At 36.1% G+C, this 14,565-nt stretch overlaps 1 protein-coding gene across 1 annotated transcript; it reads left to right on the top strand.

Annotated features, from left to right (window-relative positions):
- The first annotated feature begins 3,969 nt into the window (after positions 1 to 3,969).
- Positions 3,970 to 8,894, top strand: LOC140974580 (uncharacterized). Its single transcript, XM_073438142.1, has 6 exons — positions 3,970 to 4,266; positions 5,086 to 5,143; positions 7,919 to 7,999; positions 8,135 to 8,170; positions 8,328 to 8,567; positions 8,650 to 8,894. Exons 1-6 carry the CDS (start codon positions 4,091 to 4,093, stop codon positions 8,860 to 8,862), a joined length of 804 nt encoding a protein of 267 aa, XP_073294243.1. The 5' UTR covers positions 3,970 to 4,090; the 3' UTR covers positions 8,863 to 8,894.
- Positions 8,895 to 14,565: the final 5,671 nt, after the last annotated feature.

Here is a 14,565-nt window from a genome sequence, read left to right as displayed (position 1 = left end):
TCAAGATAGGCTAGTCATGAAAGATGAAGGAGATGGACAGTGTTTATTCATAAGGGGCAGATCAGAAAGAAGGGAGCAACATAACAATAAAAATAGAGGAAGAAGTCGATCAAAATCAAGGACCAAATTCAAGTGTTTCTACTGCCACAAGGAAGGGCACTTCAAAAGAGATTGTCCTAATTTAAAAAGGAAGATGAAAATCAGAGATCACGAACCTACGAACCAAGCCCTGATTTCAGATGGATATGAAAGCTCTGAAGTACTTGCTGTGTCCACCGAAAGGAAAGAGATTGAGTGGATACTTGATTCGGGGTGTTCATATCACATGACACCAAATCGAGAATGGTTTGAAACCTTCAAAGAAGGGGATGAAGGTCGAGTAATCATGGGAAATAACACCGAATGTAAAGTTCTGGGCATAGGGTCCATAAAACTTATCATGGATGATGGAATTAGTAGGAGCTTGACAGAAGTTCGGTATGTACCAGGCCTCAAAAGAAATCTAATCTCACTTGGATCTCTGGATAATAAAGGATATACATATAAAGCCGAAGGAGGAGTCCTAAAAGTTAGCTCTGGTGCTCTGGTCATAATGAAGGGAATCAAGAAAGAAGGCTTGTATGTTTTGCAAGGAAACACAGTCATCCCTACCGAAACCTTACTCACAGAACAGTCAAAAGATATGACAAAGTTGTGACATCTTAGGCTTGGTCACATTAGTCAAAGAGGAATCGATGAGCTAAAGAAACAAGGGGTCTTTGGCTCGGATCTTGTGCACAAAATAGACTTTTGTGAACACTGTATTTTCGGAAAACAAACTAGAGTCAAGTTTAGCCTGTCACAGCATACTACCAAGGGAACGTTGGATTATGTTCACTCTGATATATGGGGACTAGCTAAGGTTAACACTCTAGGAGGGGCTAGGTATTTCATAACCTTCATTGACGATTTTTCAAGAAAGGTTTGGGTATATATGTTAAAGCATAAGAATGAGGCATTTAAAAGCTTCAAACAATGGAAAGCCTTGGTAGAAAACCAAACTGGGAAGAGAATCAAGAGACTAAGAACTGATAATGGACTTGAATATCTTGCAAATGACTTTACAGAATTTTGTAAAGATCATGGGATAGCAAGACACAAGACGGTGAGATACACTCCCCAACAAAATGGAGTGGCAGAACGCATGAATCGAACTATACTGGAAAGGGTCCGATGTATGCTTAACCATGCTGGCTTGGGTAAGCAATTTTGGGGGGAGGCAGTGTCTACTGCAGTTCATATAATCAATAGAAGCCCCTCTACAGCTTTGAATTTTAAGGTACCTGAAGAAATATGGTCTGGAAAACCAGTGAACTACTCAAACTTAAGAGTGTTTGGATGCCCATCATATGTGCATGTTAATGAGGGAAAGCTTGAGCATAGATCAAAAAGATGCATTTGCTTGGGATATTCTGATGGGGTGAAAGGATTTAGATGTTGGTCAAATGAAGGAAACAGTTCTAAGGTAATCACCAGCAGGGATGTGGTCTTCAACGAGCAGGAGACACTAAAACAAGATGTGCAAAATCAAGAAGGCAGTGCAACTCAATCTGTCCAATTAGAGCATGAAGGAAGCCATCAGACCAAGGTGGAGTGTGAACCTGAAACCATTAAGAAAGAAGTTAAAGAAGAAGAAGAAATAGTCTCTACTGAGCAAACTGACTTAAGTCAGTATCAATTGGCCAGAGACAGAAAAAGAAGAGACATTAGACCACCAACCAGACTTGGGTTTGCGGAACTCACTGCCTATGCCCTTGCTGCTGCCCAGAGCATAATGGATGAAGAACCAAGAACATACCAAGAAACCACTGAGTGTAATAGGTTCCAATTGTGGAAACAAGCTATGGACGAAGAAATGATATCTCTAAGAAAAAATCAAACCTGGACATTAGTAGATAATCCCGGGAAACAAAAGGTTATTGGCTGCAAATGGATATATAAGTTCAAGGAAGGAGTTCCCGGTGTTATGGAAGCTAAGTACAAAGCGAGGTTAGTGGCAAAGGGGTATTCTCAAAGGGAGGGAATAGACTACAATGAGATTTTTTCACCAGTAGTAAAATACACTTCCATCAGAATACTATTGTCCTTGGTGACTTATTATAATATGAAGTTAGAGCAAATGGATGTCAAGACGACGTTCTTACATGGGGAGTTGGAAGAAACCATTTATATGGCACAACCGGAAGGCTATGAATCAGCCGGTGAGGAACACAAAGTTTGTCTCTTGAAGAAGTCACTATACGGCCTGAAACAATCACCCCGTCAGTGGTACCTGAGGTTTGATGCGTTCATGATCAGAAATGGATATAAAAGAAGCAACTATGACAGCTGTTTCTATTTTAAGAATCTGGAAAAAGGCAGCAAATTATACCTGATACTTTATGTGGACGATATGCTCATTGCAAGCCAAGAAATCAAGGAAATTAACAAATTAAAACAGGTGCTAGGAACAGAGTTCGAAATGAAACAAATGGGGCAAGCGTCAAGAATCTTAGGCGTGGATATAATAAGAAATAGATCTCTGGGTCACTTACATATCACACAACAAGCATACTTGAGCAAAGTTCTCACAAGGTACAATATGCAAAATGCGAAGACCGTGACAACACCAATTGGAGCACATCTTAAACTCTCATCAGAACAAAGTCCGAAAAGTGAAGAGGAAGGTGGAGAAATGCTCAAAGTACCATACTCCAGTGCTGCAGGAAGTATTATGTATGGCATGGTGTGTACGAGACCGGATATAGCTTTTGCATCAAGCTTAGTAAGCAGGTTTATGTCAAATCCTGGGCTTAAACATTGGCAAACAGTAAAATGGGTGTTAAAGTATATTAAAGGAACCAAGGAGGCTGGGTTGAATTATGATAATAAGTGGAAAGAAAATGAGAAAATTGAAGGCTTTGTAGATTCAGACTTTGCTGGTGACGTTGATAAGAGGAAGTCACAGACAGGATATGTGTTTACATTGTATGGAAATACAGTCAGCTGGAAGTCTACCCTTCAACATATAGTAACTTTGTCTACCACAGAAGCTGAGTATGTTGTTGCGACAGAGGCATTTAAGGAAGCTTTATGGATAAAAGGTTTGGTTGAAGAACTAGAAGGGTGTCAAGCTGAAACGGTGGTGCACTGTGATAGTCAAGGAGCGGTGAAGCTGATGAAAAATCCAGTGCATCATGAGAGGACAAAACACATAGATGTTAGGCTTCATTTTATAAGGGATATGGTCGCTCAAGGTAGAGTGAAGATAAAGAAGATTGGGACTGAAAACAATCCTTCTGATATGCTGACCAAAGTAGTGACAGGGACAAAACTTCAACATTGTTTGTCGCTCATCAAATTGGGAAAACCTCCTTAGGTAGGAGAAAAAAAAAGGGAACCATGAAGAGCAAGTGGTGATAATATGCTGATCAGGTGGAGATTTGTAACAAATTGATCAACATATTTCGACTGAGTTCACTTCAGCAGGTGCGGTCCATGGAAGTCTTGCTTGGAGTTTTTGATGAGTCCTCGGTTGACTAATTAGGTGACTAATATATAAGTTAGTTAACTTAGTTAATTAGTGGTTAGTCAATAACTAAATCAAGGGAAAGGCTGTATATAGATATATATATATATATAAGCGCAACGAAAAGAAAGAAGACTTCACTTCTCGGTTGTAATCTTCTTTTCTTCCTCAACTGCGGTGTATCGCTCTCTTCTGAATTGAATAAAACACGTTGCTCTGAGTTCCCAAGTGGATGTAGGCGAAGAACGGTGAACCACTATAATTCTTGTGTCTTGATATCTCATTTCTGTTTTGTTTCATCTTCTGAGTGATAGTGTTGCGATTAACCTGAGAGTGTGTGTGTGTATGTGCTTATGCGTACTGTGAGGCGAGTTCTTGATCATTCTTGGGAGAAAGAATAGCAGGAATTATTCACAACACTCATGAATAAAGCTACAACCAGGAATCTGCTCTCGTGATTTTCTTGTGATTTTTTAGAAATATTGGCCAATTTTCTTGGAATTCTTGTTTGTTTCTTCGGAGTAAAGGAGGAAGATTTGCAATATGTGGGGATTTGGAGGAAGGCATTACTGGGGAAGAAAGGAGAGGGGGAAAGTGGAAGGAATAGTCGTGGTGTTTGCGTGGATGTCGAGTCAAGACAATCACTTGAAGAATTATGTCGATCTCTACGCTTCTATTGGATGGAATTCCCTAGTTTGCCACTCCCAATTCCTCAATCTGTAAGCTGGGAAAAAATAACTTTTTTTTTTTGCCATTGCGGCGCCGTGGTTCCGATTACAGCTTGCTTTTATTAGTGTTGAGTTTGATCCAGTTTGAAAAAGATTTGATCGTATTTGTGTTTTCTTGAGTTGTGTTCATTCGATGAAGTTTGAATGTTTTGATTTGGCTTCGGATTGAATTTTAGTCTTTTTACTATTACGTGTTTGTGTGATTGATGGGTTTTTGGTTTGGGTGTATTAGTATATGGGATCTAGTATATATGCCTTTTTTCGAATTTAATTCTTGCATCCAAATATTAGTGTATAAGTAGTTTGGTTTGACGGGATACTCGAATCTACTTACTTTAACTTTGCTAGGTGAATAATATGGGATGATGTGGTGGGTGCTTTACAATTAAGTTTGAATAGATTCTTGTTGACACAGTTTTGAAATCTCGTTTTGAGGAATCATTTTATTGCAATGGAATTTCTCCCTCGAGTCTTTTTCGATATGTTTGTCATCAAGACTTCAAATAATTGTCTCCTGAGAGTGCTTTTTTAACGATGGAAACACTGATCCCATGTGGAGAAGTTAGTTCCTTAGATTAGTCAGTAAAGAATGCTCCATGGATGAATGTTCCTAACGTTCAGTTTACTGTGTTTTTAATTCGATAGAATTATGCTTATCTCGATATCTTATCTTGCTTACTTGTCTGATGAATAGGAATCTAGCTGCTGCTGTGTATTTACTCTCGGTTGTATAAACTGTCAGAATCGTTTCCATGGTTACATGCTTTACTGATATTCGAATGTCAATATCTGTCTCTTGTTTATTTGCAGATTCTTTCCAGATAAAGCTGAGTCATTTGCTCTAGAAATTGTCAGCGAGCTTGTTCAGGTGAGTCATATGAAATTTGACCTATTGTCTCCGGATTTTACTTTAAAAAATATATGTAATCTGAAAGGTGTTTATCTATATAAAACATCACGAACATATATTTATTAACAGTCGTTTTGATTGTTCCAGACTTTGTGACCATAGCACGTTCCTTCTTTGAGAATGGAGAAAGCAAATTAGCATTAAATAAAAAACCAAAGATGTGGCACCCAACTCGGGACTTAGCCCTTGAGGAATGTCACAATCTCTAATAACATCTCGTGTGGAAATTTTGTCGCCTTTGAAGTATTGTAGGCTTTAAAAAAAAACTTTTAAAGTTTATTAGCTGAAGCGAATAGTACAAAGTACTAGTAAATTTCGATAGAGTTTTACAAAACCAGACTAAAATAGAAGATAAAAAAAATGACAACGATTTATTATAAATATTCCAGTCAACAATTGACAGATCATTCACTGACATTTACTTTTTATCCATTTCCTGGATACCTGGCTCTGGAAATTACAATAGATAAAGAAAATAAAATGTTTAAGTCTTTAAGAACTTAGTGAGAATTAAATAATAATAAATATGATGTTAAATTTAACAGAATGATATGATAGACAATAAGGTTAGCATCCATTTATATGAGTGCACAAAAAAAAGTATGGTTGAGAATAACGAGCCAAGTAAACTAATATACCCGGACCAAGGTCACGTTGTTCAATGGACTCGATCTCCAGACCAAAGTTCGTTGTCCAGAACTCTGTCTCGGTCAATTACTTTATCATTCCATCAAAACCTCATTTGGTGAAATCTTGATAAGAATCACACTTAGTGTGATGATATTACAATGAGAACATTTCATTGAGGAATTCAATAAAATTATTACGGAATAACAATAATGAGTAAATTAAGTAAAATAAATTCTTAAATATGATGCGATCAAGATGATAGATTTGATCGGTAAGAAGGGTATCAACATGATTGAAGATTCAATATGATAGAAGGAGTGGCCATCGAAGTAGTGCATATTTCATATGCATCAACGAGATTAAGAGATACCATAATTATGCACATGCGCAAGAAATCAATAAAACATGACGAATATCATTTAAGAATATATCATATCATAATTTCCAGGTCAAATGCCAAGACTATAGGAAGAACGGTAAAAATTCCTCAACTTAGTGACTTACTATAGATGAGTGTGAGAATCCAAAGTTCAAGCCAATATGATTGACCAAAGTGATTATCATCAGTAGAGTATAACACTTTCTAATTCATTTTAATATAGGCTATCCATAAAGTTTACCAAAATAACGAGTATTAGCCCATAACTTTATAAACTTTATTTGGTGTCTCAAAATACCATAGTAATAATGGACTCGTCTCATGCCTTAATAAGTGTATATACTTTAAATATTCATAATAATAGCAAATTATCATAAAAATAAATATAAAAAATATTATTCCAAAAGTAACATAATTTTTTTTATATAGAATATATAACTCACAAAATTATAATAAATAAATTGTATGTCCAAAAATTATAAAACTTCATAGTTACTTTCAGTGATACAATTTTAAAGTATTGAAGACTAGAAACATGTATAAAATGGTTAAGATGATCATATAAGTATCAAATCATATCCAAAATTATATTATTAACATTTAAAAATCTACAGTAAATGAAATATTCATCCAAAATTCACGAAACTTGAACATTAACCTATAATAATATAGAACAAGGTTCGAAAAATAAAAATTTTGTTTTTCATCGGCGTCAGGCCGACACGCGCCCCCAGGTTTTTCCACCATATGCGAAAAAGGATTTCCCACAATATTTGTGCTATAAGTTTTCTCAAATTCGCAGCCAAATCGTGTCAGAAACGAACTAACTAGTATAACTCATACCCCTACTTTGACTGTCGGAAAACACTATTTTCGATCCCGATTCAGGGAAACCACTGACATAAGTGAGAAATATGACATATAATGAACAACTTTCATGCTCAGACTAAGGTATAATATGGTCAGAATAAGTATGTAAAATGAGAGTGAAAACATTACCTGAAAAATGAGCTTTCTGACACTGTTTCTTTCCCAGGAAGTGGTGGTTTCTGAATTTTAACGAAAAATCGGCTGATGATTTTTCGGCACCTCATTTTTTGATAGCTTTCTAGGTAAATAGAGAGTATTGTGGAGTTTTTCTAGAATTTTTGGAGGAGTTTGAGATACATAAAAGATTTTTTTCCCTCTTTTCAACTTTTTTTAAAGCTTCATTCTCTTACCACTCTTTCCCTATTCTAGACCAGCCTCTTAAGCTCGAAAATTAGGCTATGAAACTGTTGAAATTCTTCAGGTGAATGGTCTCATTTTATAGGCAAGAACCAAGTCTTTCTTCCAATCCATGTTGGACAACTTCCGATCATCGGTTTGGCAAGGAAGGAGGTGGTATGTTGGTTAAGTAAGTATGATGATGATGATATTACATCCCTATGTATGTATGTATGCATGTGTGTGTGTGTATATATATATTTGTTTGCTATGTGTTTATATATTTGACTTAGTTATTTCAATTTTATTTTATTATTTGCACTTTATAATAATTAATAAATTTAAGTAATGAAATGAAAAATATTATATATGTATATACCTTAATGATGGGGTATTACAAGAGAAAACATGCAAAGGGAACAAAAATGCTATTTGGTTATAACCAAATTGCTAAGACGTTGTGATGTCTTTTTCAAATGACTCTGTTCACAGACATCCTTTGTATTTTCTGTATGCAGGAGCTAAAAATACAGCCATGCCCAGTTGTCTTTGCATCTTTTTCCTGTGGGCCAAAAGCTTGCATGTATAAGGTTCTCCGTGTAAGTGCCATTTTTGTAAATTAAAATATAAGTATGTTTTATATATCTGTTTATTGGTTGTTGTTTGTAACTTTCCTCCGCCAAACTATAGCAAATAGGTAAAATCGAGATCTTACCATGTCCATGTGGTTGCAGATAATCGAAGGCAAGTGTGACACTGAAGTTAATATGGTATACTTTCTTCTGCATATCTTGATGCTTTCTATCCCTGTATCCATCTGTTATTTTGCTTAAGGAGTTTTTACATTGTTGCCATAGTGCAAATCCTGGTTCTACTAGAATCTTAGGAAAAATTTCGTCAAACTGACAGTTGTATTTCTTTGTGAAGCATGACTTCCGGCTTGTTAAAGACTGTCTTTGTGGAAATATTTTTGATTCCACTCCAGTGGATTTTACCAGCGACTTGGGCACTCGATTTTTTCTCCATCCAAGTGTGCTTACAATGTCGCGTCCGCCCCGAATGGTGACATTGATTGCCAATGGCATCTCTTCCAGTCTAGATGCAGTCTTTCTTAGCAGATTTGAATCTCAACGCGCCGAGTACTGGCAAACACTGTACTCCACAGTTGTAAGAATCTATCGTATTTAATTGAAAGCTACTTCTTTAGCTATTAGTTCGTCATTCACTCTTATTGTCATCTTGTCATCAGAGCATGGGTGCTCCATATCTCATATTGTGCTCGGAAGATGATGATCTTGCTCCTTTTCAAATAATTTTCAATTTTGCTACGAGGCTTAAAGACCTTGGTGCTGACGTTAAAATGGTCAAGTGGGACAGTTCATCTCACGTTGGTATGTTTCTGGATTTTTCATGTTTCAGTCCCTTTATGTTCGTTACCTGGGTTTATGCTCATATTAAGTAATGAAGCGTTCACCTGTCTACCATGATTGCGCAAATATGAAAATTTTTGATTTGATAATTGTCAAAGAAAATATTAAAAACGTGGGCTGCGCATCTGTTGAAAGGAAATGTCGTGGAAATTCAGATAACGCGTTTTTAACGCGTGTTCACACGGTCAGGAGGCTCTATAAATAGAGCTCCATTCTTTCATTCTGATATCATCCCTTCNGTGGGACCAACAAGTGGTATCAGAGCCTTGGTTTAAAATTTCTTAAAATTCTGAGTATGCTCTGTGGTTGCAGCCTAGACTGATCTTCCACATCAGAAAAGATTTTTTGAGATTTTTTACTTAAGACGGGATTATTTTGTCCAGTCTACTAAAATTTTTGTAGACATAATGGCGGGAAGGTACGAGATAGCAAAGTTCAACGGAAGCAATTTTATGCTGTGGAAAATAAAGATACAAGCAGTTTTAAGAAAGGAGAATTGCTTGGCGGCTATTGGAGATAGACCGGTGGAGATTACGGATGATGGAAAGTGGAATGAGATGAATGATAATGCTGTTGCCAATTTACACTTGGCTATTGCAGACGAAGTATTGTCAAGTATATCTGAGATAAAAACAGCAAAAGTTATCTGGGATACTTTGACAAAGATGTACGAGGTCAAGTCACTACACAACATGATTTTCCTAAAGAGAAGGCTTTATACTCTTCGGATGGCGGAATCCTCATCGATGACCGACCATATCAACACACTAAATACTCTATTTGCCCAACTCACTTCCATGGGGCATAAAATAGGGGAAAATGAACGTGCGGAACTTCTACTTCAAAGTCTACCAGATCCATATGATCAACTTATCATCAATATTACCAACAATATTCTTATGGGCTTTCTAAGATTCGACGATGTCTTAACTGCGGTTCTCGGAGAAGAAAGCCGGCGCAAGAATAAAGAAGATAGGTTGGTAAAATCGAAGCAGGCGGAGGCTTTACCGATGATAAGAGGGAGATTTATGGACCGTGACTCCAGTGGGAGCCAAAGACGAGGTAGATCAAAGTCGAGAAGTAAGAAGAAAAATATTTACTGCTTTAAATGTGGCGGTAAAGGGCACTTCAAGAAAGAGTGTACGAGTATTGACAAAATTTCTCAAGGAAATGTGGCCAGTACTTCAGGTAGTGGTGAAATATTATTCAGCGAAGCAGCGACTGTTGCGGAAGGCAGACACAAATTTTGTGACACATGGATTATGGATTCAGGAGCGACGTGGCACATGACGTCTCAATGAGAATGATTTGATCATTATGAACCAGTCTCAGGAGGATCTGTATTCATGGGAAATGATCATGCCTTGGAAATCGCTGGGGTCGGTACTATCAAAATTAAAATGTTTGATGGCACCATTCGCACCATACAGGAGGTACGACATGTGAAAGGACTGACAAAGAATCTTTTGTCATTGGGGCAATTAGATGACATTGGGTGCAAAACTCGGATCGAGAACGGGATCATGAAAATTGTGAAAGGCGCGCTTGTGGTTATGAAGGCGGAAAAGGTTGCTACAAATCTGTATGTACTTTTGGGAGAAACACACAAGGATGCAGAACTAGCTGTTGCATCAAATGGTTCAGGAGAAGAATTAACAGTGTTATGGCATAAAAAGCTTGGGCATATGTCAGAACGGGGGTTGAAAATTCTCTCAGAACGGAAGCTGTTGCCGGGACTTACAAAAGTGTCATTACCCTTTTGTGAGCATTGTGTTTCAGTAAACAACACAGATTAAAGTTTGGATCTTCTACTACCAGGAGCAAAAGCATATTGGAGCTGATTCATTCGGATGTTTGGCAAGCACCGGTTGTATCCCTAGGAGGAGCGAGATACTTTGTCTCGTTCATTGATGATTTCTCTAGGAGATGTTGGGTGTATCCGATCAAGAAGAAATCAGATGTTTTTCATATCTTCAAAGATTTCAAAGCGCGGGTTGAACTTGATTCAGAAAAGAAAATCAAGTGTCTGAGGACTGATAATGGAGGAGAATATACCAGTGACCAGTTTGATGCATATTGTCAACATGAAGGCATCAAAAGACAGTTCACAACGGCTTACACACCTCAACAGAATGGAGTGGCGGAGCTGATGAACAGAAGCTTGTTGGACAGAACAAGAGCTATGTTGAGGACTGCAGGTCTAGAAAAATCATTTGGGGCGGAAGCAGTCAAAACCGCTTGTTATATTATCAATCGTTCTCCTTCAGTGGCGATTGATCTGAAGACTCCGATGGAGATGTGGACTGGGAAGCCGACAGATTATTCTCATTTGCATACATTTGGAAGTCATGTGTACGTTCTGTACAATGAGCAAGAAAGATCGAAGCTGGATTCGAAATCCAGAAAATGTATCTTCTTGGGTTATGCTGATGGAGTAAAGGGGTTTCGCTTGTGGGATCCTACTGTTCACAAGCTTGTCATCAACATGGATGTTATCTTCGAGGAAGATAAAGTAAAGGGAGACCAAGGNATTGCATATTGTCTATTATCAGAGGATGGTGAGCCATCGAGTTTCCACGAGGCTACTCAAAGCTCAGATGTATCCTTATGGATGATAGCAATGCAAGAAGAGTTGGAGGCATTAGACAAGAATCAAACTTGGGATCTTGTTACACTACCACGAGGAAGGAAAGCCATTGGAAACAGATGGGTCTATAAGATCAAGCGTGATGACAATAACCAAGTGGAGCGGTATCGTGCTAGATTGGTGGTAAAAGGATATGCTCAGAAAGAAAGAATTGACTTCAATGAGATATTTTCTCCTGTGGTTCGGCTTACAACAGTCAGAGTAGTGTTGGCATTGTGTGCGGTGTTTGACCTACATCTAGAACAACTAGATGTGAAAACGGCGTTTCTTCATGGAGATCTTGAAGAAGAAATCTATATGCTCCAGCCAGAAGGTTTTGCGGAAAAAGGCAAAGAGAACTTGGTTTGCAGGTTGAACAAATCTCTGTACGGTCTCAAACAGGCGCCGAGGTGTTGGTACAAGAGATTTGATTCCTATATCATGAGCCTCGGATACAACAGACTGAGTGCAGACTCTTGTACGTATTTCAAGAGGTCTGGTGATGATTATATCATTTTGCTGTTGTATGTGGACGACATGTTGGTAGCAGGCCCCAACAAAGATCATGAATTCTTAATATATTAACTTTTATAATTTTTATATAAATTAACCTTAGTATATGTTTCAAATACTTCCAAATTTTGTGTTTTAAATTTTTAAATTTGTCTGATATATAATTTCTTTTAAAAAAGCGGTATTAAAATATTTAAATTCTTTATTATAGCTAAAATCCATGAATTCTTGTAAGATATTCATATTTTATAAGATTATTAATATATTAACTTTTATAATTTTTATATAAATTATCCTAAATAATTTATTAAACTCTTTACTTTTGATTCTTAGTTAAAAAACCAATAAAATATGTTAGTATTAAACTTCATATTATCATATTATTCTATATTTATCATGTTATTATATTATTGCATATAATTTATTAAAATAAAATATTTTTCAAAAAAAGAATGAAGTAAAATACAATATATTGTGTTTCATGATGTACACATAAAAGTGTGTATAGAATGTTAATTTTGTCAATGTATAATTGAAAAACTGTTGAAAAATAATATTTAAAATGTGTGTATTGAATATTTGAATGTTGAATATTTGAATGTTGAAAATTAGGTAAAATTAGGTGTTGAATATTGAAATTTGTGTGTGATGATGAAGGTAATGATGTAATTTATTTTTGGATTATTTGTAAAAATTTTGTATAAATAGATCTCTCATTTGTGAAGAAAATCACAATTGAGTTGAGAGAAAAATATTATAAAGTGTGTAGTGTGATAATTTTGAGATTTTTACTTTTTACCGTAAATTTTTATTTTTCACAACACGTTATCAGCACGAAGTTCTAAAAGTCCTCCATATTTTTTCAAACTCCAAAACAGAAGAAAAAGGTAACAAAAATAATAATATTTATTTTATTGTTTATTTATTTATTGTTTATATATTTACTATATAATATAATGTTATTATAAATAATAAAAATAAATTTTTCAAAAAAAACTTGTTATAAATCCTGTGAGGATGTTAAGACGACATCCCACACTCCCGGTAAGGGATACGACAAGTATAAAAGTCTATAAGGTTTTTAAACAAAATATCTTATGACACCTCATTATAATATTGTGATATGATATACATAATTATTTAAAACATTACTAATATTATATACACCATATTATTACCATAAAATTATACAAATACATACATTTATTTTCTTGTACACCAACGGTCATAAACGGTAACAAAACGGCTAGTTTTTGCCCTATAAATATNAAAAATTATATGCCATGGACTCTCGATGTAGAAATGCATCTTGAGTCATTGGGTCTAAGCGAGACCATTAAAGAAAATGGTATATCTTCATCACAAGAAAAAGCAAAAGCTATAATATTTTTGCGTCGACATCTCGATGAAGGTTTAAAATGTGAATATCTCATCGAAAAAGATCCCATGGCTCTGTGGAAAGGATTGAAAGAAAGATTTGAACATATAAGGGAAGTTATACTTCCGACCGCCCGTGATGAATGGAATATGTTAAGATTCCAAGATTTTAAGAAAGTCGGTGATTACAATTCAGCGATGTATCGAATAATCTCGCAGCTAAAATTTTGTGGACATGAGGTCACAGAATCGGAAATGTTTGAAAAAACATTTTCCACGTTTCACGCATCAAATATAACTTTACAGCAACAATATAGAGTGCGTGGATTTGCGAGATATTCTGAGCTCATCGCCTGCCTTCTTGTGGCGGAAAAAAACAACGAGCTACTAATGAGAAATCATCAGTCCCGACCCACTGGATCATCAGCATTTCCAGAAGTAAATGCTGTAAGTAAAAATGTATTTAAACCTGGAAACCAAAATCAAATTCAAAGACAAGGTTTTGGTCGAGGTCGAGGTCGAGGTCGTGGTCTTGGATGTGGACGTGGAATTGGTCGCGGTCGTGGTCGTGGTCGAGGTCGTGGTTTTAAAAACAATAGAAATAGTTATTTTTATAACTCATCTCAAAAGGGCGTCACGAACCACCCACAGAAAAGGCATCATGAGAACATGAGTGTTAATGAAAATCACTCGAAAAGATTTGAAAGTTCTTGTTTCAGATGCGGAACTCCAGGACATTGGTCTCGTATTTGTCGAGCCCCTGAGCATCTTTGCAAGCTCTATAAAGAATCGATAAATGGGAAAGAAAAAGAGACCAACTTCACTGAGCGAAGTGACCATTTGAGTGATTCAACTCATTTTGATGCTGCTGATTTTATGAATGATTTCTCTGGAAATGATCAATATGTTGGTGGGATAGAAATGAACAATATTGATGCTGCAGATTTTCTCAATGATTTCTCTGAAAATGAACAATATAGTGGTAGAATATAAATGTACAATAATTTATTTTTCATGTATTTATATGATAATGTTTTATTGTACAATTATGATATGTGTTATATTTAAATATGTATTGTCATTAATTTTTTTTCATTGCATATTTTTTGAAGTTCAAATATGGAAAATGCTATGAGCAAAGCTGAAGTTTGCATACCCGATAGTGGTACAACGCACACTATCCTCCGAGATAAAAGATATTTCTTGGAACTAAAACCAA

Source organism: Primulina huaijiensis, chromosome 3, assembly GCF_012295235.1.
Source record: "Primulina huaijiensis isolate GDHJ02 chromosome 3, ASM1229523v2, whole genome shotgun sequence".
NCBI classification, from domain to species: domain Eukaryota; kingdom Viridiplantae; phylum Streptophyta; class Magnoliopsida; order Lamiales; family Gesneriaceae; genus Primulina; species Primulina huaijiensis.
The sequence above is the reverse complement of the archived record's forward strand: the minus strand, read 5'-3'. Positions and strand labels throughout refer to the sequence as shown.

Excerpts from the sequence above, each read along its gene's own strand:
- LOC140974580 (XM_073438142.1), top strand. The coding sequence starts at position 4,091 with ATGTGGGGATTTGGAGGAAGGCATTACTGGGGAAGAAAGGAGAGGGGG. Across the intron at positions 5,144-7,918 it reads TTGTCAGCGAGCTTGTTCAG|GAGCTAAAAATACAGCCATG; the intron begins GTGAGTCATATG and ends TTCTGTATGCAG. Across the intron at positions 8,171-8,327 it reads GTGACACTGAAGTTAATATG|CATGACTTCCGGCTTGTTAA; the intron begins GTATACTTTCTT and ends TTCTTTGTGAAG.